Source organism: Cygnus atratus, chromosome 14, assembly GCF_013377495.2.
Source record: "Cygnus atratus isolate AKBS03 ecotype Queensland, Australia chromosome 14, CAtr_DNAZoo_HiC_assembly, whole genome shotgun sequence".
Lineage (NCBI taxonomy): Eukaryota > Metazoa > Chordata > Aves > Anseriformes > Anatidae > Cygnus > Cygnus atratus.
In genome coordinates, this window is record NC_066375.1 from 336,245 (window position 1) to 357,840 (window position 21,596).

Consider the following 21,596-nt stretch of genomic DNA (forward strand, 5'->3'; position numbering starts at 1 on the left):
ACATTCAAATTTACCTCTGATGTTGGAAGCCACAACCCCGTCAGATTCAGAGAGCTGCAGCAGTTTAATGTGATGGTGAATGGATTTTTCAGGATGACCTGGAAAAGCTTCTGGATGCTGCTTATTTGCCAGTACTTGGTTGTTACCTTGTCACTACCTAATCTGCCTGTGTGAGTTGATCACCCACCAGGCCAGCCCAGCTCTGTGAAATGGGACAGGAAACAGCATGGAGAGAGGGGGTCTTCACGGGAAACCTTTGCTGCCCCCACCCAGATAGGGAAGGAGTTGGTCACCATCTCCAGCCCTCCACAACCAGACTTAGAGGATGTTTGCAGGAGACCTCTGCAAGCAAAGGCCACCTTCCACCTGTGCTGGTGGAGACTCTGCAGCTCAGAGCTGCCTCTTCTACCTGGAGCAATAAGCTGAGAGCCCATGCAGGAATCCTGGCCTCTGAAGAGACAGGACCCACAGATGCAGCTCCCACCAGGATGAAGCTGGCAGTAACAGCTCTACTAAGGGTGCACTCCAAACCCTTCTGCTCCTGCTGGCAGTCGCCTGGCACTCAGCCCCAAGGCTGCAATACCGGCTAGCCAAGCCCGAAAGGAAGAGTGCTGAGTGGCTCAGTCAAATTCCTGCCACCAAGAAAGGCAAAATAATGGGCTCTGATTCTAATTGCTGGTGGCAAACTGCTAGGGCATCCCACAGGGCCTCCTCCACACCCAGGTCTGCGGGAGGGTGGGAGAAGGCACAGTGGGGCTGTGTGGCACTATCAGGGTCGTTGTGCTCAGAGGTTGTTGTTCTGGCCATCCTTGTGCAGGCAATTCGCCAGCGCTGCATGCTCCTGGGTTTTGTTGTGCTGGTGTCTCACCCTAGGGCAGAACAGGAGGTCAAGCTGCAGGAGGGCCTGGCACTGCCTGTGAGCTGCCTGCTCCCGCACCAGCCCAGCGCCGTCCTGTGCAGGCTGCTGCTGGAGGATGATGGTTGCCCACCCATGGAGAAGACCCAAACTTCAGCAGGTCCATTATGGGCTTGGGACCAGCCTGGCCATGCTACAACTAAGCTTGCAGGAGCACCATCCTCTGCTCATCCCTGCCTGTCCCTGTCCCTGCCCCTCCCCACCCCACCCCTGGTGGCAGGGCAGCATGCAGGGTGGGGGCACTGAGGACTTTACTCAGGAGCAGCAAGGTGGTGGAAAGGGGAAGAAGGTCCTTGCTGTGGACACCGAGGCCTGGGCTTGCACCTCATTGCAGTGGCAGCACCCCTGCCACAGCCCTGGGGGCTGACCTCCACACATAGACACAAAGTTTCCACGCTGGCAGAGCTGTGTGCAGGGCACCTGGCCTCAGCCCCAGGAACAGCATGTGGGAGAGGGAGGCAGCGACGGCTCTGGAGCACCTGGCCCAGGAATGTGCCTGGCGCTGGGCTCTATCACCAGCTTCTGGTCCTGCCCTCTGCAGCTCTGTGGTCTGGAGGCAGAACTGGTAGTACCACTAGAGATGAGAGCTGACTGCAGGACTACCAGTAACAGCCCCCACAAGCCAGGCCATGAGCACAGGTTGTGGCTGTGGGCCTGGCCCCCCTCCCTCATGAATGAAAACGCCTCTTCAGTCCCTGGCAGACAACAGCTGAAGCTGCATTCACCAGTGTCTGTTTTTCTCAACAGCTTCCTCAGTAAGCTTCTAAAACCCAATCTGCAGTTTGCTGAAGTGGCCCAAAACCCGAGTCTGCCAAAGTCTTTGTCATTGTGCCAGCATCTGTTACACTGCCTTTTTATCAATACTTACTTTTCTCTGTTGAAAACAATGAAGTCCCTCTGGAGCATCTCTAGGTGCTTTTGAAGATGGTAGGCCTTTCACATTCGAATAGAAAAATAAAAGGATGAGGAATAACAGAATAAATTCACAGTTGACACACAAAGATTTCACAAGGGCAGCTTCAAGGATATACAGAGACATCTTTAGGTACAGAGCATCTCCAGCACTGCAGTTGGGAGAATGGAATTACAACTCTCCTCACAAAGAACTCAGTAGGTATACATGCTCCAAATTATACATTGTATATCCACAGGGGCTATTGCAGAAAAACCTCAGGCTGCAAAATCATAAAACCACTCACCACAATGAAGGGTACCCAAGAGTTCCTGCAAAATGCAGGACGGAGGCAGCAGCTCAGGAGCTATTTCATGCTCTATTTTGTGGAAGGTCTACATGAAAGAAGCCATTCAGATTCTGGTTGCTTGTGTTAACTGTGTACAGAGCTGTACTCCCAAACAGGCATACAGATCTTGACATAGCACAGCAAGTTATCCAGGCCCTTGCTATTGGAAAGGAAAATAAGCACAAGGCTCCAGTGCCAAGGGAGGGCACAGCACACTGGGGATGCATGAGAAAGCCAAACCTTATGCAGGGTCAAGTCCTGAGTTCCCAGTTGATTTTTAATGCTGGGGGGCTTTGATCAACAAGGCTCCTTTTTGCAGATAAACACATTTCCAAGTTAAGTCATCTTTAAACATGTTTTCTCCTATTCCTTCTTGAATAAATGTTCACAATTCATCCTGGCTTCATGAAACCAGACTGACCCACTCTCTGAGGTCTGCTCACTGCACAGAGCTATCTGTAACACGCCCTTGGACAGTGCTCTGGCCACCCTGCCAACTCCAGCAGCAGAGGAACAGTTGCTTTAAAGGACATTTGCTTCCATTGGTAACAAATAAAAAAGAATCAGTTTTGTATTTGAAAAAACTATGACTGGGGGTTTGGTAAAATATTTAAGATGGTCAAAAATGCAACTGACCTTTTCATAACTGTATTAAAGAAAATCTCAGTACCATATAATTAAAGGGATGAGGAAGAATGAAGCTTTTTTAAAGCCAAATCAATCTTCATGATCTAGACAGGAAATTCTGGCATTATTGAAGTCAGTAAGAGTTTTGACACCAGTTCCTGACTAGCAGAATATTTCAAACCCAGGACTTTGCTAAGCTTGCTGATACCAGCTTGTGTGTTCAAAGCACTACCTCTTCCTGGGCTGCTTCTGGCCCTGGAAATGTTTTATGTTTTTGCAGCACCTGAGACAGAACCAAAGTGAACAGAAGAACAAACTTCTACCTAAAAGAATCTCTCCAGTACCACAAAAACTGTGCAGTGTCTCTGGAGCATTTTGCAACTTAGATACACCTAACTTCAACATTTACAGGTTTCCATTCCCCCCACCCCCCCACCCCCCCAAACACACACACCTAACTGGAGACTTTAGAAAAGCAATAGTGTGTGTTGGTCCCGCTGCACCATTCTGAGGAGTACATCTGGGTAAGGAATGAAGGAGGCTCTTGGGAGAAAAATTTGCCTGAAGGAGTAAACATGGTCTGTTTAAACAGTTTTCTGTGGTCTTGCTAAGCAATAGTCAGCTTTCGTGGAAAACGAGAGACTTCTCAACTGTGTGCATGTACCTGCTTGCTCTCACCTGTGAGGAATTGCTTTTGCTGGTGCTTTTTTCCTTTTTAGCCAAGCGCTTTTTTTTCTTATGAAGAGGTTTGGATTCTAGGATCATTTCTTCAAGTTCAAAGGTTGGGTCACAGTTCAGTCTGCCTTTCTGGTGGGGAGAGAAAGGTTGCCTTAAGTGACTAGTGCCTGTCTTGAAGAGACTCTCTCTCGTAAATTGGAATGCATCTGGGAACTGAATTTTGTAAAAAATGAATTAATTACAATTGCACACATAACCAGAACACCTGCTGTACATCTTACGTATTTTATCAGTTTCCTCAGCCAGCAGAACATTGTCAAGGTGTGTTTGCATCGTTTGAAAAAACACTTGTTCCCTTTGTGCTTACTACTTATATTCAACCCATTGGCTGCTTCAAAGTGACAGCGAGGACTGTGTTTCTTGGCTGGGCTGTGCCTCTCTTGGGAAGGTGTACAAAGTCTTGTAAAAAGGGTTTTAACGCCATACACGTACAAGCACCACAGAGAAAACCACTGACAGAGGGGAAAAAACAAGCAGCTAAATATTCTTAGTTTAGCCCTTCTTTTGCTTGGCTCTAAGTGAAAAACAGAGCAACTCTGCACAGAACAATCCTTAGATTATTTTCAAAAAGGGTTATGTTACTTGTGTGCTGCTTAAATCCAATTAAAAAAGGATCAGAAACACTAATTACTGTATTTGTTCTTTTACTATGAACAATGGGCTTGTTAGGGGGAGTCATTACAGGAAGAAACAATTATCATATAATGACTGGTGATCTCCAGGCTCCTAATGAGTCTATGTCTGCTCATTATTATTATTATTATTATTATTATTATTATTATTATTATTATTATTATATATTTTTTGCATTTGGCGAGCTGGTTCTAAACAGAGCTGCTAAGAAAAGTGGTTCAGTGCAGGATGTCTCACAAACAATAGCAATCATGTATTTGATCTGACATGTCAAGGGTGCTCATGGGCATGTAAAACCAAGTCTGTAACCAGAAATTCTGATAATATTATAAACAGAGCAGATCATGTTTGGGGCACCCATACTTTATAGTTACCTCCCATTAGTCTTTATTACATCCACAGGAAAGAGAAAATTGTGCCCTTGCCTCTTTTCCCCTTTACCTTAGGACATCTGATGTTTTTGTGTAAGACATTCCCACTGTGATTTGGTGCAAGGTGCAAGGGCAGCATGTTACAGGAACTTTGACACATTAAAAACCTTTCAAACTTAAAATTGCCTTACTGTGGGAATGAATTCTGGCATTATCCTTTTCTGGAGAACAGCATCCCAGTTTACATCTGACAGATATGGAAAGTCCTGGATATCTTTCAGCTGAGAAAAACGCTTATCAGGATTTGTCTCGAGCAACTGCAGTGAAGAGTGAAATGCAAGAGGTTAGAATGAGACCCCAAAACATGAAATGAAAGATTAGGTACACACAAATGTCTGTGGTGAAGTTATACTGGGTAAGAGCTAGAGAAGGGAAACAATGATCAGATTTTTGAGTATATGTGTGTCCATACCTGCTTTTTCACAAATGTACCAGTTTTGCCTTCGCTAGCTAATGTTACTGCCCCTGCACTCTGTTCAGGTACCCAGGGAAGTGCAGTGGCAACAGCATGTGGTTACAAAGGCAAGGAGGTGCTCAAGAACATCTTTGTCATTTGTACCTGAGGACAAGCTTGAGGCCTGGGTAGGTCTGCCATTTGGGTTAGACCGTCGGTTTACCCCATACAACCAGGAGATCGGCACCAGCAACCAAACAAGTGCAAGTCACTTCTGCGAAGTGGGTGAGATTGCTAAAATTGTTAAAACACATCAGCTACAGATAATTGGGGCAAACAAGCAAACTGAAGCTATTCAAATGTTACTTGTCTGCCAAAGACAATGGTGAAGGCTCTGCTGAATAAAGCTCCAGGAAATAAAGCACGATTAACAATGCTGCATTAATACTGGGTGTTTTCAATGGCTGTCTCGACCTTCACCAGAATATACAAGTAGCTCACAATCTTTAAATCCATTTATTCTCATTTTTATGAATGACTTTTATCACCATTTTAGGAGCAGGAGCTGAGGTGGCACAGTGACTTTAAACAATTTGCCCAAGGTTAAAAGAAAAAGCATTTGTTACAGAATGAGGAACTCTTGCTTCTGCTTTCCAATTTTAATAGCATATCAGTAAACTATCCCTGTTTTCTAGCTCTAGTCATGGAATATTAGTATGCATTACTCCATTGTGAAATAATGGATTCACACCGCTTATTTTCAGATTTATTTATTTATTTATTTTAACAGTGCTGTAGAAATTGCTTGTGTGGAAGGAAATGATAGAATATTGTCTTAAAGGTCGAGGATTCAGCATTGCATAAACTGCTGACTATGTACAGCATGCAGGAAAAATAGACAATCTGCACCTTCTGGACCCCTTCGAGTCCCCATCCAGTGTTAGTGCCTGCAGCTGAGTTGTGGGAGGCAAAAGCTATGCAGAATGTGTGGTATATACAGACCAAACAATAACATCACTCACAGTCCATTTCCTCCTGACAGAGCTCAGTGTTTAAGTCCTAACATGAGTGATGCAGGTCTGCTAGGAATGATATTTTGCTTTGAACCTTAATAAATACAAAATTTCACAGGAGATGTTTCAGCCAGGAAAATACCCTAGTTGGCTTCATATATAATACATATGGATGTCAGAGCAGATGCAAAGGACACTTGGAAATTTAAATTATGACATTGCATTATTTATTCACAAGGGAGCCTGTATGGCTTGCAGCATGTTGTGGTCCAAGGGAAAAACCTCTAACATAAAAATGAATAACAACACAAAGGATATCTGCAGTGAATATACCTATATTACTGTTAGGCTTAATGAAATTCCAGCTCCATACAATTTTAAGTATATTGAGATATTCTTCAATTTCTGTCTTGGAAATATGCTGTGTTACTGTCTCAGCAAGGAATTGATGTCTTGTTTCCATTAAAGAGTTTGAGAGCATTTCATTAGAGAGGACAAAATAACACTTCTCTATACTATTTGGAACAAAACATGATAAGTACTATTTTATTGCTTACACTTATTTGAAAATTAGAAAACTTATTCACCCATTTTCCAAAATTTTCAGCTAGTACTGTCAAGCAGAGTTTAGTACTTCAGCTTTGCTGCCATTGTATGCATACAGTGTCTGATACTGACAAACAATAGTTTTGCTTATTGAAGATAGTTTCACTACAAACATGATTTTCAGCTTCAAAATTCCAATAATGATTTTGAAGCAATTTTGATAATAGCTTATTAAAAACTAATTACAGTGGCGCATAAACTTCATGACATCAAAGGATTTCAATACTGCCTTCACTTCTTGCAAATCTTTTCATTATTAGCAAAAACGTTTTTTCATAAATCAGAAATTTTATGCATTTTGGGGGGGGGGGCCAAATTTGTGGACACATATATCAGCATCTACTTCTAAGTTACATAATTCCCGACAGACAAAGTTATAGGAGAACCTTTGGAAATCAAGACTGCCTGTGTCCTTAGGAGAGATGCATTAGCAGCAGCCACAGTTGCCAACACAAACTCCATCACCATTAGTCCAGGAAGCAGTACTGTTAGTTGATTATTACATTAGTGTGTCTATAATATTAAAAAACTCGATATTTATCATATAGTACCATCTGAAAGTCACTGACACTAGGTCTGGATGCAGTTTGCAATGAATCCCCACAATTTACTACAAAGGCCAAAGTACCCAGTGGAAAGACTTAACCCATTCCAGCAGGCTTCCAGCTATAAAACATCCATGCTCCTAAGCTCTCTGCTTCCACAGCTGCCCTCACCTTTTTGATTAGTGTCACCATTTCCTTGGACCAAGCAGCAGGGTACATTACTGTAGCTGTCTTGAACACATGAGCCATTTCATTTGTGGAAGTGTTGGAGCGAATGTGATATGGCCTCTGTGAAAAATGCAACAAGGAAAGCATTTTAATGCATCTTTTTCCAACTCGTTTGGAAATCTTTTTAGAACAAGGTAGCTCCATATAAAATCTCTTTGCACATTTCCCAACTCCTCACTGAAAATCTCTCACCGTAATAAACAAAATAATAATGTCAGGAAGAACAATAATAATAATAACTAGATGTTTAAACAGCATGACAGATAGGAGGCAAAACAAAAATTAGAGTCATTAACCAGCCTTTGTTTACTTGGCCTTGTCAACATTTGTATCTTGAAGGACTATGAAAAAGGATTTTATAATATAGTGCTGCCATTAAAGCATTCCCAATATTCCTGTAAAATGCTCTTCTGTTTTCAGTTCTTCATTCACATTGGATATAACACAAGTAAAAAGAAGCAGGATTTCTGCCAACTATCAGATCATACGAAGAAATACTGCCCCAAGAGAGGCCACAAGCCCCAGGTATGACACAAGGCTGCAGAATGACCTACAATACAGTGGCACAGCAGACAGCAGCCTGAGCTGTCCCTCAGGACTGCTTTGTTACACACGCGGGCAGGGATGGAGTCGGGCTGCCCGGGCGCAGTGGAGCACTTAGGGAGCTGAGTCTGAACTGGGCAGTATGCAACCAGTGCTAGTACACAGGTGGCCCAGGTCACCTCCATGTTTAGCTCCTACCTACAGCAAAATTTCTGTCTTGCTTAAAAAGACAAAAAAGACAATGTGCAATGAAAGAGTGTTGCTGTTTGGGAAGATTTTTAATTCCCAGATTTCCCAGATTTTTACAGTATTTGGGTGGGGGGGCGGGTGGGGGGGAGGGAGAGGAATGCTGTTAAAAATGCATTTAAAATAATAGCTACAAATTGTGAGATGAAATCAGGTGCATTGTGCTTAACACATGCAGACACTAGATGGACCTCAAGGTCTCCTTTCACTTCCAATACAGTAACCACCACTGAAGATACCTTTTATCATGGCTGTGACATGATGTCTGAATACTTAACAGCACTTCTACTTCTATCTTTGGAAATAATGCCATCAAGTCAAAAATCAATGTGATGAACAGTCCTACAATTTTTTTAAATTTACAAATAGAAAATTCACATATTATGTTAACATTTTTAGAGTTACTCAACAGTTCAGACAACAATGTCCTCTTAATGTGTACCAACTTGATCACTCACAATCTGTTCTCTATATTTATCAAACTTATTTTTAGTCTTTCTGCAAAGATTGATTGTAGGGTTTCTTTAAAAAGTGTTTGCTCTTACTGAAAGAAGTCTTCTAGCCTCTCAAGATTTTAAACCACCTTTTGCTTAGAAGAATATAATTTAAATAATTTTATTCAGCTTTTTACACAACAGTTCCAAAACACTGACCTAATCATTTTCTACCAGGCCCCCAAACCTTACCTAGGTTAGAAGCAGAACATTGACACAACAGGCATGAATTATACCTAATTAATAATTTACATGTTGTGGTTTGCTTTTGCTCAAACTGCTCAGTCTTATCGCAAAAGCAACAAGATTTTTTTTTTCCATTTTTTTTTTCTTGCAGGATGGGAGTTCAGAGTCAACTTTATTACAGACCAAACTTAAGGATTCCTCACTCATTAATCAGATGGCTCCACTTTCCTTGAATAGTCTGTGCCAATTGAGAAGTCCTTGGACACTGTGAGGAACTGTCACAATGAGCTATTCTGTATTGCAGTGTTTTCTCTCTGAGCTCTTAGCTGTGATCACAAAAGCTCTGATGAAGATTTTGTTTCTGCTGCCTATACTGTAATAAACTTTAAAGCATTGAATTTGGCTTGGAACTTTCATCCCTGTTACAAGGTATGAACCTTTCCAAGAGAGCGCTTAAGGAAAGAGAGGACAGACAGCGACAGCAGCTGTGTGCGCCGTACCCGGGCTCTGAGCAGCTCATAGGCAGTGATTCCTAATGACCACCAGTCCACAGCGAAGGAATAGCCAGTAGGTTTTGTGGAGTTAAACATTTCAGGTGCTGTGAAATACAGAAAAGAGATCATTTGCCTTGCTGCAATCTGGAGTGGAAATCAGCAACACAGAATGAACACCTCATCCAGTGACACAGAGAGCAGCCCCGCTATTCTGCCTAAGACATAAATTAGCATTTACCCTTTACCACTTTGCTGATCATTTCTGTGTTTTTCTTCAAAACAACGGTATGTGACTGGTAGATTGGCCCTTTACCAAAATACTGAGGTGGTGCACAAATTTAAGCATGGCTTCCTTGCATCAGTTCATTTTTTGGTCTTTGTCAGGCTCCACAATGGCTGTCTCAGTCTTGCAGTGCAGAACGATGCAATACTGAGGAACCAAGAGCAGAGAGAAGACCAAGCACCTGCCTGCAAACCACCCGAGCCCGCGCCATGAGAAGTGCTGTGCAGCACATTGCTGCTGCTCCCTGCAGCTGGATGCGAACACCTGCTGATCCTGTGACCTGCTTTGCTCTCAACACCGTGCTTCAGGGCAGAGATGGCATCTGACACAGTTGACAGCACAGAGGTTTAACCCAGATATTTGCCTGCCCTGGAAACAGGCACACTTTGAAATCTTGACCCTGCTGCCTAACTACAGGTACAATTAGCGTTGTATGAAATATTTTCTACTGTGTTAAAACCCAAACAAGCATTTCAGGTCCTCTGAGCCTTACTTTCCCTACCCATGAAATGGGACTGAACGATTTCTACTCCTAACGGACTGTTGCAAAACTTAATTGATGTGTGTAAATGATGGGGTGGCCTTGATAAATAGGTGTGCCACCTCCAGTGTGACTTGAATGTTCAACAATGATAAATACAATCCAATTTATGTTGATTACAGGATGCTTTATATAACTCCCATAACCACTTAGAGATTTACCAGACCCAGTTAATTTCTTATATCATATAAAGCACTAAAACCTCTCACTGTTCTGGTGCAGGGTGCTTCCTGTGCTGCTATGCTCCCAATCCTGTGGTATCTGATCTCCCCATAGCCCCAGCACATGGATCTCCTCAATGCTCCTCTGTTCTCAAAGGCAGAGAAGAATAACTGACTTTTTCTGCCACAGCACTTTCCCATTGCTCCATAGTAAATATGCTCCAGAATAAGGAATAACCCTAATTCTCTGAATCTAGGCACAAAATTGGACTGAATATCTTCTTGCTTCCCTCAGAAAGCCTCTCTGCTCTTCAGCTAGTGCTTAGTAGATGTCCATGTTTGAAAGCTGTTCCCTTCCCACTCATCTCTCTTTGCTCATATTTAAAGTACTTCCATCTGGTAGAAACTAAATGCAGCCTCACACAGTGAATGAAAGCAGCTTTTTAGAAGCATTAATATGCAGCATAAACGTAGACATAGTGTCAACTGCACTCTTGGCGATGAAAAGCAAATTTTAACTGAATGAAGCCTAAGTACCACAGCCTTTTAGGAGGAAGTTACCATGCTAATATGAAGTGAGCGGAGGCACAGGCTGAAATACTCCCTCTCTTCCTTAGGTAATAAATTTCCCTCTTGAGATGAAGGGAAAAAAATACTGTGGTTTATTTTGCAAGCAAGAAGGGAGGCAAGAACTGCTCTAAATAAAATGAAAGCAAAACCAGGGAGCAGTGATTTCCTTTTGTGCATGTTTTCCCTTTTAAGATGATTGCACCAGGTGATGCAAAGGTGAGAGGTCACTTTGGTCCTTATGATAAAAAGGAGAATGCTGGGTTCCTCCCCTTCCCTCAGGGGTCTGGCTTTACAGTAGCTGTATGGAGGTCTTGATATTTAGGTCTGGCAGATGGTCTTACTCTGTAAGAAAGCTTTTTGTTTTGTATTTAGCGTTAGCTGTATAGAAATCCTTCTGAGTGGTTTTGTTTCACTTAGGAATGTCACACTCATGCTTTACCTAATATGAAGACTTTTATGTGTGATGTTTGCACAAGAGCTCTTTTTGCATTCACTCGGGACATTTCTCTGCAGTTTGTTTCCTGCATGCTTCAGCCTTGATTCATCCCAGGTAGGTCCATGGTGTTCTGCTTTATGTTTATCAGCTGTGCTTGTGTGGTAAGTATCCAGTAGGTCTTTTACTGCCTGAATAGCCAACTTCCCTGGTCTGACTAGTAAGTAAGCCTGAGTAAGGCTTTCGTACTCCTATTCTAAAGGGGAAAAGAATACGAAGGAATTTTTTTTTGAGTAGTAGGGAAACAAAGTCTGCTCAGGGAGCAAGGACTGTGTGTCTTTCTTCCCTGCACGTGTACTGATCTGCTCACAAAAATTTTTCCTACACCTGGCCCACTGCAGCAGTGGAGTGATTGACTGCTCCAGAGCCACCTTGCCCCAGAGGACATCCCTTTGTGCACCCCTACAGCTGCCAGAGCAGTTTTCCTGCCTGGAACTAGCTCCATGCCATTGCCTGGAGGTTAAAAGCTTCATAAAAAATGCAATTTTTAGAAATCAAAGAAAGAAGAGGAAAAGGATGGCTTGTAACCATAACAACCAACCTGGCTACTCAGCTCTGTGGGGACCTGGAGGCTGGTGCCCAGCTCCCACAGTGAGAGCGCTAGCTCCATGCGCCACAGGTGGCTGCCTCCATGGCCCTGCAGAACCCTGTTGGGACTTGCTTGGGACAGCCAATTCCCATATCAACAATAGAGGGACGATGGGAGAGGCTTTCAGAAAGACTGAAATATAGGCTCAGCATTTATCTCCATGATGTGGTGGCCACATTTGCACCAGCTGTGCCTCCTTTGTGCAGATGGGGCTTTGTCCCTCACCACTGTGCTCTGCAGCCCCCCACACATTGCTCTGCTGGTGTCTGGCACATGGGAACAGCAAGTCCCCATCCCCTCACCACTCCTAAGCACAGGATGAAACTAGTTTTTAAAGCAGCTAGCTTATATAAAATGCAAATTATGAGCTAGTGATGCAGCAGTGTAAGGCTTGTATTCAGTCCCTCACTAAATCAGTACAAGCCTTTGTGCTTCACTTCCTTTCTCAAGGGTAGTAAGAGTGTTTCATCACACACAGAAAGAAAAAGAGATCTGTGGAAATAAATGGTTTGCCCAGGGAAGTGGTGGTGTCACCGTCCCTGGGGGTATTCTAGGAAGGGTTGGATGTGGTGCTTAGGGACATGGTTTAGTGGGTGAGATTGGGAGTAGGCTGATGGTTGGACCAGATGATCTTGAAGGTCTTTTCCAACTTGAATGATTCTATGATTCTACTATTTCATGACTTGGCACTGCTTGTGACATGCTCTGAGATCCCAGGCATGTAACTATCTTAATTTATCATCAAAACTAAGCTGTACAGCATGGTACAATGCTGCTAAAATTAGTGTTTGCAATAGGCTTGCTTTGTTCTGCTGTGTGAAGTTGTTGCCTGCCACACCTTCTCCAGCTGCATAGGGGGGTGTGTGTGTGGGATCCTCTGCAGCACTAGCTAGGTAGTTTCTCACGTCACACAGATGTGTCTTTTGTTACATACCAGGAACAAGAATTCAAACTTACATCACAAAGGACTTCAGTTGTATCCCACCACAGTTGACAAATCAGGCCCATAAAATGGGAAGAACATGTAAAAAAAAATGGCCCATAAAATACAAGAACATGTAATTTTAATCAGTTCTTACCCATATATGGCTTTGTGCCGGCAATTGTGAAAACTTGCATTTCTTTAGTCAGCATCGTGGCAATATTGAAATCAGTGATGTGCACGTGTCCTGAAAGAGAGGTTAATGCGTGAGCAGATTTGTTTTAATCTTACACAAGAAATAGCCTTGAATCAGAAACTTACAGTAAAATACTCCATGGAAAGGTATTTCCAGAAAAAAAAGTTCTTGTGCCAGAAGTTACAGAAAATATTTCAGCTTACAGGTTGCTTACAGATGTATCTTGTTAGATGAAGTATCCCCTTATTTTGCTCTGGAGAGCAAAGATTGGAATTGTCTAACTAGTCACTTAATAATGATTGTTTTTTACAAAATTTTGGGAAAAGGGAACTTATCTCTTCTTACCGAAAAATGTCAACTTTTTTTTTAAATCCCTGATATTTTTGAGCAATAAGTATGTGATATTTTTAGCCTATGTTATATCTTGATTTCTTATAATCTCATGAGTTCTGTGCTGGTATAAAATGATATGCTACCAAAAGGTCTCTTCTGATGAAGGTCATTCTAAAGGGAATTTCCCAACCATTCTCATTTATTTCTAGCCTTAGCTTCATAGCTTCATTTCAGTGCTGCTGGGAGACTTTTTTTTCCTGAGCTCAGATTCTAACCTGTTTTAAACTGTAAGTGGTTGGAAGATGAAGAGAGGAAAAACGGTTTTATAGACATTATATACCATATTTGTAGTCTTTTCAGTGATCACTTCAGAGTAGTTTAAGAATCAACATCCTCTTCTGTTCATAGAACCAAGTGACCTTTAATGCATGAATAATGGAAACAGTTGCTGCAGGCTTGAAAACAAAATCTAACTTTCAGGCAGAGACTTACTGTGGTTTTGGTTTGGTCTGTGAAAGGACATGGAAGTACTAGCACAGTAGCACAACTGAATGGTGACAACCACGCAACATTGTCTTGAACATCACCTATTTATGCCCTTGATGGGAAAGTGGGATTGCAGTACAATGTGGAAAAGCCCATATGGGAAACAGAAGTCCTGGGTTTCTGGTCAGTTAGCACTTCCTCGCTTTGCGCTATGTACTTTGTGCAATACGCATCTGCAAGCACAGAGAACTTTAGCAGGTAGGCATTTATCTGCTGCAAATATAAGAGGGTGACCAGCATAAAAGGTCAGAGATGTGCAGTCTGAGTGTAATGTCAGAAGAAAGAAATGAAGTAGGAAGTATTACAAAACTATAGGAGACAAAACATTCTCATTTGTAGTTTGTAAATGTAAATTCACCAATGCTTATGTTTTAATACAGTAACTTTAGTATAGTAGCTATAAAATAGGCACCACCTGGAGGAAAAAAAAAATCCTTGAAGTATCAGCTTATGCTGTTCAGGAGGCCTGGTGTCCTGCTAGACAGAATGGGGCTCCCTGACTGCATCCCAGGCTGGTGACTCTGGCTCGTGCAGGGTGAGGACCTGCCTCAGGAGTGGCTCCCAGTGAGCTGAGGGCTGGAACCTAGGGGAGCAGCAAGTGCTAAGCCTGTGCCCAGGAAAGGGAGGAATGGAAGACATGGAATAGGTCGCAGCAGCAAAACCACATGAGACTGCTACAACGTGCTTTGTCTGCACAGCCTTCATCAAGGCTGCTCAAAGCACAGCACCCTGTTCCCAATGTTTCCATGGGAAGCATGTTTTATTGTGAGCAACTAGTGTCTTTCAAAAGCACAACTTCAGCCTTTTCAAAGCTGAGCTAAAGATAACTACCTGACATGGCCTATTCTGTGGGAACTAGCAAGCCTCATCCTCTTGAAAAGACAAGTAAGAAATCCAGCAAGATGAACTTTATCCACACCTGTTGGTGCACTGATATTGCTTTCTGCCTCCTGGCACAAGTCAGCTTATTTTAATGATGTTTGCATTTAGAGAGGATTTTCCAGTGTTTCCAAGTAGTGTTAGCAGTGGCTTTCTAGCTACTTGCTGTTTGTTGATCCCAGGTACTAAGCACCTCTCATTTTTCCTCCTTTGAGGATGTCTTTAGAATGGAACAAAATATATATTACAACAAGCAAAAGATTCTTGCACAAGAAATCACTAATATCCCCTTGTAGGGTAGGAATGTTTTCTGTTATCACTGGTGCAATATGCACAACTGCTGCTTACAAGCTGAAAAGGAAACAAAAAGAGTGGATGTGATTTGCAGGGATACGAAAGGAAATACATCCTTCTAGCTCTTGTCTGCTCTTTTACTTGGTGTTTTTGTTGTTTGTTTGTTTGCAAGCACTTAATTTATTACTGCTTATTCCCTAAACTCATATCAGTGATCAGACTACCGGTTGTTCTCTGGATACCCAGTGCCCTGAGCTGGCGGAAGGGGATGGGGAGCAGGATGTGGCCTTTGCTATTCATGAGGAAATGGTTGGCGACCTGCTAAGGAGCTTGGATGTGCGCAAGTCGATGGGGCCGGATGGGATGCACCCGAGGGTACTGAAAGAACTGGCGGAGGAGCTGGCCGAGCCGCTTTCCATCATTTATCGGCAGTCCTGGCTATCGGGGGAGGTCCCAGTTGACTGGCGGCTAGCCAATGTGACGCCCATCTATAAGAAGGGCCGGAGGGCAGACCCGGGTAACTATAGGCCTGTCAGTTTGACCTCAGTGCCAGGGAAGCTCATGGAGCAGATTATCTTGAGGGTCATCACGCGGCACTTGCAGGGCGAGCAGGCGATCAGGCCCAGTCAGCATGGGTTTATGAAAGGCAGGTCCTGCTTGACGAACCTGATCTCCTTCTATGACAAAGTGACGCGCTTGGTGGATGAGGGAAGGGCTGTGGATGTGGTTTACCTTGACCTCAGTAAGGCTTTTGACACCGTTCCCCACAACATTCTCCTCAAGAAACTGGCTGCTCGGGGCTTGGACTGGCGTACGCTTCGCTGGGTTAGAAACTGGCTGGATAGCCGGGCCCAGAGAGTTGTGGTGAATGGAGTCAAATCTGGTTGGAGGCTGGTCACAAGTGGTGTCCCCCAGGGCTCGGTACTGGGGCCGGTCCTCTTTAATATCTTTATCGATGATCTGGATGAGGGCGTCCAGTGCACCCTCAGTAAGTTTGCAGATGACACCAAGCTAAGTGCGTGTGTCGATCTGCTCGAGGGCAGGAAGGCTCTGCAGGAGGATCTGGATAGGCTGGAGCGATGGGCTGAGGTCAACTGTATGAAGTTCAACAAGGCCAAGTGCCGGGTCCTGCACCTGGGGCGCAACAACCCCAAGCAGAGCTACAGGCTGGGAGATGAGTGGCTGGAAAGCTGCCTGGCCGAGAAGGACCTGGGAGTATTGGTTGATAGTCGGCTGAATATGAGCCAGCAGTGTGCTCAGGTGGCCAAGAAGGCCAACAGCATCCTGGCCTGTATAAGAAGCAGTGTGGCCAGCAGGTCTAGGGAGGTGATTGTCCCCCTGTACTCGGCTCTGGTGAGGCCACACCTCGAGTACTGTGTTCAGTTTTGGGCCCCTCGCTACAGGAAGGACATGGACGTGCTCGAGCGAGTCCAGAGAAGGGCGACCAAGCTGGTGAGGGGTCTGGAGAACAAGTCTTACGAGGAGCGGCTGAGGGAGCTGGGCTTGTTCAGCCTGGAGAAGAGGAGGCTCAGGGGCGACCTTATCGCTCTCTACAGTTACCTTAAAGGAAGCTGTAGTGAGGTGGGGGTTGGTCTGTTCTCCCACGTGCCTGGTGACAGGACGAGGGGGAATGGGCGAAAGTTGCGACAGGGGAGTTTTAGGTTGGATGTTAGGAAGTACTTCTTTACCGAAAGGGTTATTAAGCATTGGAACGGGCTGCCCAGGGAGGTGGTGGAGTCGCCATCCCTGGAGGTCTTTAAAAGACGTTTAGATGTACAGCTTAGTGATATGGTTTAGTGGAGTACTTAGTGTTAGGTCGGAGGTTGGACTCGATGATCTTGAGGTCTCTTCCAACCTAGAAATCTGTGTCTGTGTCTGACTAATCATGTACAGCAGTATGGGCAATCAATACAAGGCTGACTTCACTGAAGTGAATTTCTTTGAACCTTGTGGGTTAGTTTAGCCTAATTCTTCTGATTAAATGCTGATAGTCTTTTCTTCTTCCTGACCTCATACATTTTCTCTTAAGGCACTGAACTTGTTTGCTCCTGACAGAGCTGGACTCATTATCAAAACCGTCAGAAGTGTTGTATTTTGAGTTTTGCAGACTCATCACCCTCCTCTGTAATAACAGGGGGTGGCTGAATTGCTGTTGTTTCCTTTAGCACAGAGAACAAATGAAAGTGGCTCTTACTGATGGAGATGCTATGACAATACTTACCTCAGACATTAGCTTCAGCAGCTAGAAATTCACTGTTGTTTAATTTCTTAAGTAGAATGACATCACCTTCATATGGCTAAAAGTTGATGCTTCGGTAACGAGCACCTGTTATTTTGTCTGGATACTATGAAACATTTAAGGAAATCTTTACAATTGGGCCTAAATATTTGTTATGTGGGAACAGTGATACAAGTTTGCCTGCTGCAAGTATCTGATCTAGCTGGGAAAATTTGGGGAACGAAGTACAGTTTGTGATACCACCTAAAAAGACTATCACATCCATTGTTCCTGCCCGTGTCTCTTCAGTGATAGGTGCACAGTGTGTAAAGCACTGGAGCCCCCCTCACCCTTATGCCAAATTAGCCATGGTCAGCGTGCAAAATGTACCCTAGTGCAGGCACATCCAAACTGCGAGTCTGGCAGCTCATAGCACGGGTGTGCACACAGGTGCAGCTTCTCTACAGACACAGATTTCTAGGTTGGAAGAGACCTCAAGATCATCGAGTCCAACCTCCGACCTAACACTAAGTACTCCACTAAACCATATCACTAAGCTCTACATCTAAACGTCTTTTAAAGACCTCCAGGGATGGTGACTCCACCACTTCCCTGGGCAGCCCGTTCCAATGCTTAATAACCCTTTCAGTAAAGAAGTACTTCCTAACATCCAACCTAAAACTCCCCTGTCGCAACTTTCGCCCATTCCCCCTCGTCCTGTCACCAGGCACGTGGGAGAACAGACCAACCCCCACCTCACTACAGCTTCCTTTAAGGCAACTGTAGAGAGCGATAAGGTCGCCCCTGAGCCTCCTCTTCTCCAGGCTGAACAAGCCCAGCTCCCTCAGCTGCTCCTCGTAAGACTTGTTCTCCAGACCCCTCACCAGCTTGGTCGCCCTTCTCTGGACTCGCTCGAGCATGTCCATGTCCTTCCTGTAGCGAGGGGCCCAAAACTGAACACAGTACTCGAGGTGTGGCCTCACCAGAGCTGAGTACAGCGGGACAATCACCTCCCTAGACCTGCTGGCCACACTGCTTCTTATACAGGCCAGGATGCTGTTGGCCTTCTTGGCCACCTGAGCACACTGCTGGCTCATATTCAGCCGACTATCAACCAATACTCCCAGGTCCTTCTCCGCCAGGCAGCTTTCCAATCACTCATCTCCCAGCCTGTAGCGCTGCTTGGGGTTGTTGCGCCCCAGGTGCAGGACCCGGCACTTGGCCTTGTTGAACTTCATACAGTTGACCTCAGCCCATCGCTCCAGCCTATCCAGATCCTCCTGCAGAGCCTTCCTGCCCTCGAGCAGATCGACACACGCACTTAGCTTGGTGTCATCTGCAAACTTACTGAGGGTGCACTGGACGCCCTCATCCAGATCATCGATAAAGATATTAAAGAGGACCAGCCCCAGTACCGAGCCCTGGGGGACACCACTTGTGACCAGCCTCCAACCAGATTTGACTCCATTCACCACAACTCTCTGGGCCCGGCTATCCAGCCAGTTTCTAACCCAGCGAAGCGTACGCCAGTCCAAGCCCCGAGCAGCCAGTTTCTTGAGGAGAATGTTGTGGGGAACGGTGTCAAAAGCCTTACTGAGGTCAAGGTAAACCACATCCACAGCCCTTCCCTCATCCACCAAGCGCGTCACTTTGTCATAGAAGGAGATCAGGTTCGTCAAGCAGGACCTGCCTTTCATAAACCCATGCTGACTGGGCCTGATCGCCTGCTTGCCCTGCAAGTGCCGCGTGATGACCCTCAAGATAATCTGCTCCATGAGCTTTCCTGGCACTGAGGTCAAACTGACAGGCCTATAGTTCCCCGGGTCTGCCCTCCGGCCCTTCTTATAGATGGGCGTCACATTGGCTAGCCGCCAGTCAACTGGGACCTCCCCCGATAGCCAGGACTGCCGATAAATGATGGAAAGCGGCTCGGCCAGCTCCTCCGCCAGTTCTTTCAGTACCCTCGGGTGCATCCCATCCGGCCCCATCGACTTGCGCACATCCAAGCTCCTTAGCAGGTCGCCAACCATTTCCTCATGAATAGCAAAGGCCACATCCTGCTCCCCATCCCCTTCCGCCAGCTCAGGGCACTGGGTATCCAGAGAACAACCGGTATTGCCGCTAAAGACTGAGGCAAAGGCGGCATTAAGCACCTCAGCCTTTTCTTCATCCTTAGTAACTAGGTTTCCCCTCGCATCCAGTAAAGGATGGAGATTCTCCTTAGTCCTCCGTTTCGCATTGATATATTTGTAAAAGGATTTTTTGTTGTCTTTAACGGCAGTAGCCAGGTTGAGCTCCAGATGAGCTTTGGCCTACAGATGTTCTAGGAGTGGGATCAGACTTCTGTCAGGACCGGCCTGCTACACATCATACAAAATGGGGCACAGTCAACATCTGGCTGTATGTCTCGAGGGACAAGGACCACCCCTTTGTCAGGCACCAGCCTCCTGCCTTGCACAGAGCCCTGGTGTGCACAGCTCCAGGCACTGCTGCTGGGCATGCATGGGGCAGAGGCAACCTGTGTTGCAAAGATCATGTCTCAGCCACTGAACTTCCACCTCCATATCAGCATCTGGCAAAGATGAACACATCCTTCAGCCCCTGCCAATGAATTTATCATCCAGCTTTTCAGCAATTTCATATTCCATGATTAGGCTGTCTCAGAATCAGAAAAAGTCATGTACTGCTCACCAGGACAGCTGACAGCTAGGTCAGACCTTCTTCTGCACCCATGTGCTCGTAGGCTGTTAGTCTCACCGACACATAGATTTCCTTAGTAAATTTGTGATGCTTGTCAGGCTCAAGTTTGAAGGAAAAAAGAAAACTTGAGGTCCCTCTGGTTAGAGCCATGTGAACTGCTGGAAGACCATGTGTGGGATGAGCTTGCCTCTCACATGCTATCTTTCATTGCTTTACAAAATCAGCCAGGTTCTTGCTTCCTTCACTTCCCACAAAATAAGTGGCATCAAAACACTTGGGAGTACTTGAAAGAAAAGGATTACTTATTATTTTCTTGTCTGAATATGTCCTCTCTGTCCTTGCATTGTTTTCTTTCATCTCTGTCTCTCATTCCACTTTGTGGGGAGTTGTTTTGATATATATGAATCATAGAGACTTATTAAGAATTTAATATTCTAAGCATAAATATCCCCTTCTCTCAATGTATCCCTTAAATGATTCACTTCAAACAAATCACAAGTTTTTTAAATTAGCCCACTTGGGAACATACCAAATCATGCCCATTAGACTTCAGGAAGAAGGCTTGGTGTGGTGTGACAAGGCTGAACATTACATTGCTGAACTGCAGCATTACAGGCCAGAGGGGACTGGATGAGCAGAGACATCAGCTACTGGTAGACAAAAGGGGAATGCTGGGTGCTGCTGTTGAGCTTTAGGGTCAAACTCTAAGCCTCATGTTTTCTTGATTACTCAAAATCTCTAACTGTATCCAGTTTCTAAATGTAATATATTATTTCCATATAATGCCCTGTTATGCATTAGGGCAAATAACTTTGGTATTAAATTTAGCATCTCTTACTACATAATTCCTTCACCATTCTAGAATACCTTTTGTGGAGGAAAAAAAAAAGGTTTCTGTAAATTCAGATAACATTTTAAAGAATGTGAAACTAGAGATAGTAAATGTTGTTGAGTATGGGGTCTCTCAGACAGAATGTGCTGTAACTTAATTGAGGTTAGACAGCAAATGCCACAAATTAAATATCTGGGACCTGGCAGTTAAGCTCCTATTACAGCCATAAGCTCCCATCACATTCCTGTTCATTCCTGCTGCTATGTTGGCATGAATTCACCCATTTTAGTACTGCTCTAGAGATCCTTTGGGTAGTGGAATAAGAAATAATATTGTACAAAGCCACTACAAGGTTCTTGCAAAAAACCCTCTCAATTTTACTAGAGATATAACTGAGCTTTTCTTCAATTTTATTAGACAAAGGACCTGGCCAAAACCTCCTGAGGAATTAGTCACTATTCCTGGAAGCTGCTGTCTGTTATATTCTTTTATTCCCAGGTGAGCTGTGCTGTCATTGAGCCAAATTGATAGACTTACCATTAAAGGAGGAAATCACTTTGTGCTTGGAATGACTGTTGAAGGTGGTCATCTACTGAAGGTTTTTTCATTATGGGACTTGATCCAAATCCGTTATCTAACAACTGCTTTATTTATTGTGTAGAAAGACATTTGTCCTATATTCTCCTTTACTTATGGCTCACTTC

The 21,596-nt window shown here is 44.5% G+C and overlaps 1 protein-coding gene across 1 annotated transcript in view; it reads right to left on the bottom strand.

Moving 5' to 3' along the window:
* Window positions 1–784: 784 nt before the first annotated feature.
* STK32A (serine/threonine kinase 32A) overlaps window positions 785–21,596 on the bottom strand; it is a 34,982-nt gene continuing 14,170 nt past the window's right edge. Inside the window, exons 6-12 of the mRNA XM_035560709.1 lie at window positions 13,052–13,141; window positions 9,342–9,439; window positions 7,316–7,432; window positions 4,718–4,843; window positions 3,463–3,591; window positions 1,785–1,849; window positions 785–869 (exon numbers count right to left, since the gene is read on the bottom strand). Coding sequence (XP_035416602.1) covers window positions 785–869; window positions 1,785–1,849; window positions 3,463–3,591; window positions 4,718–4,843; window positions 7,316–7,432; window positions 9,342–9,439; window positions 13,052–13,141 — 710 coding nt within the window. The remainder of the gene's footprint in view (window positions 870–1,784; window positions 1,850–3,462; window positions 3,592–4,717; window positions 4,844–7,315; window positions 7,433–9,341; window positions 9,440–13,051; window positions 13,142–21,596) is intronic.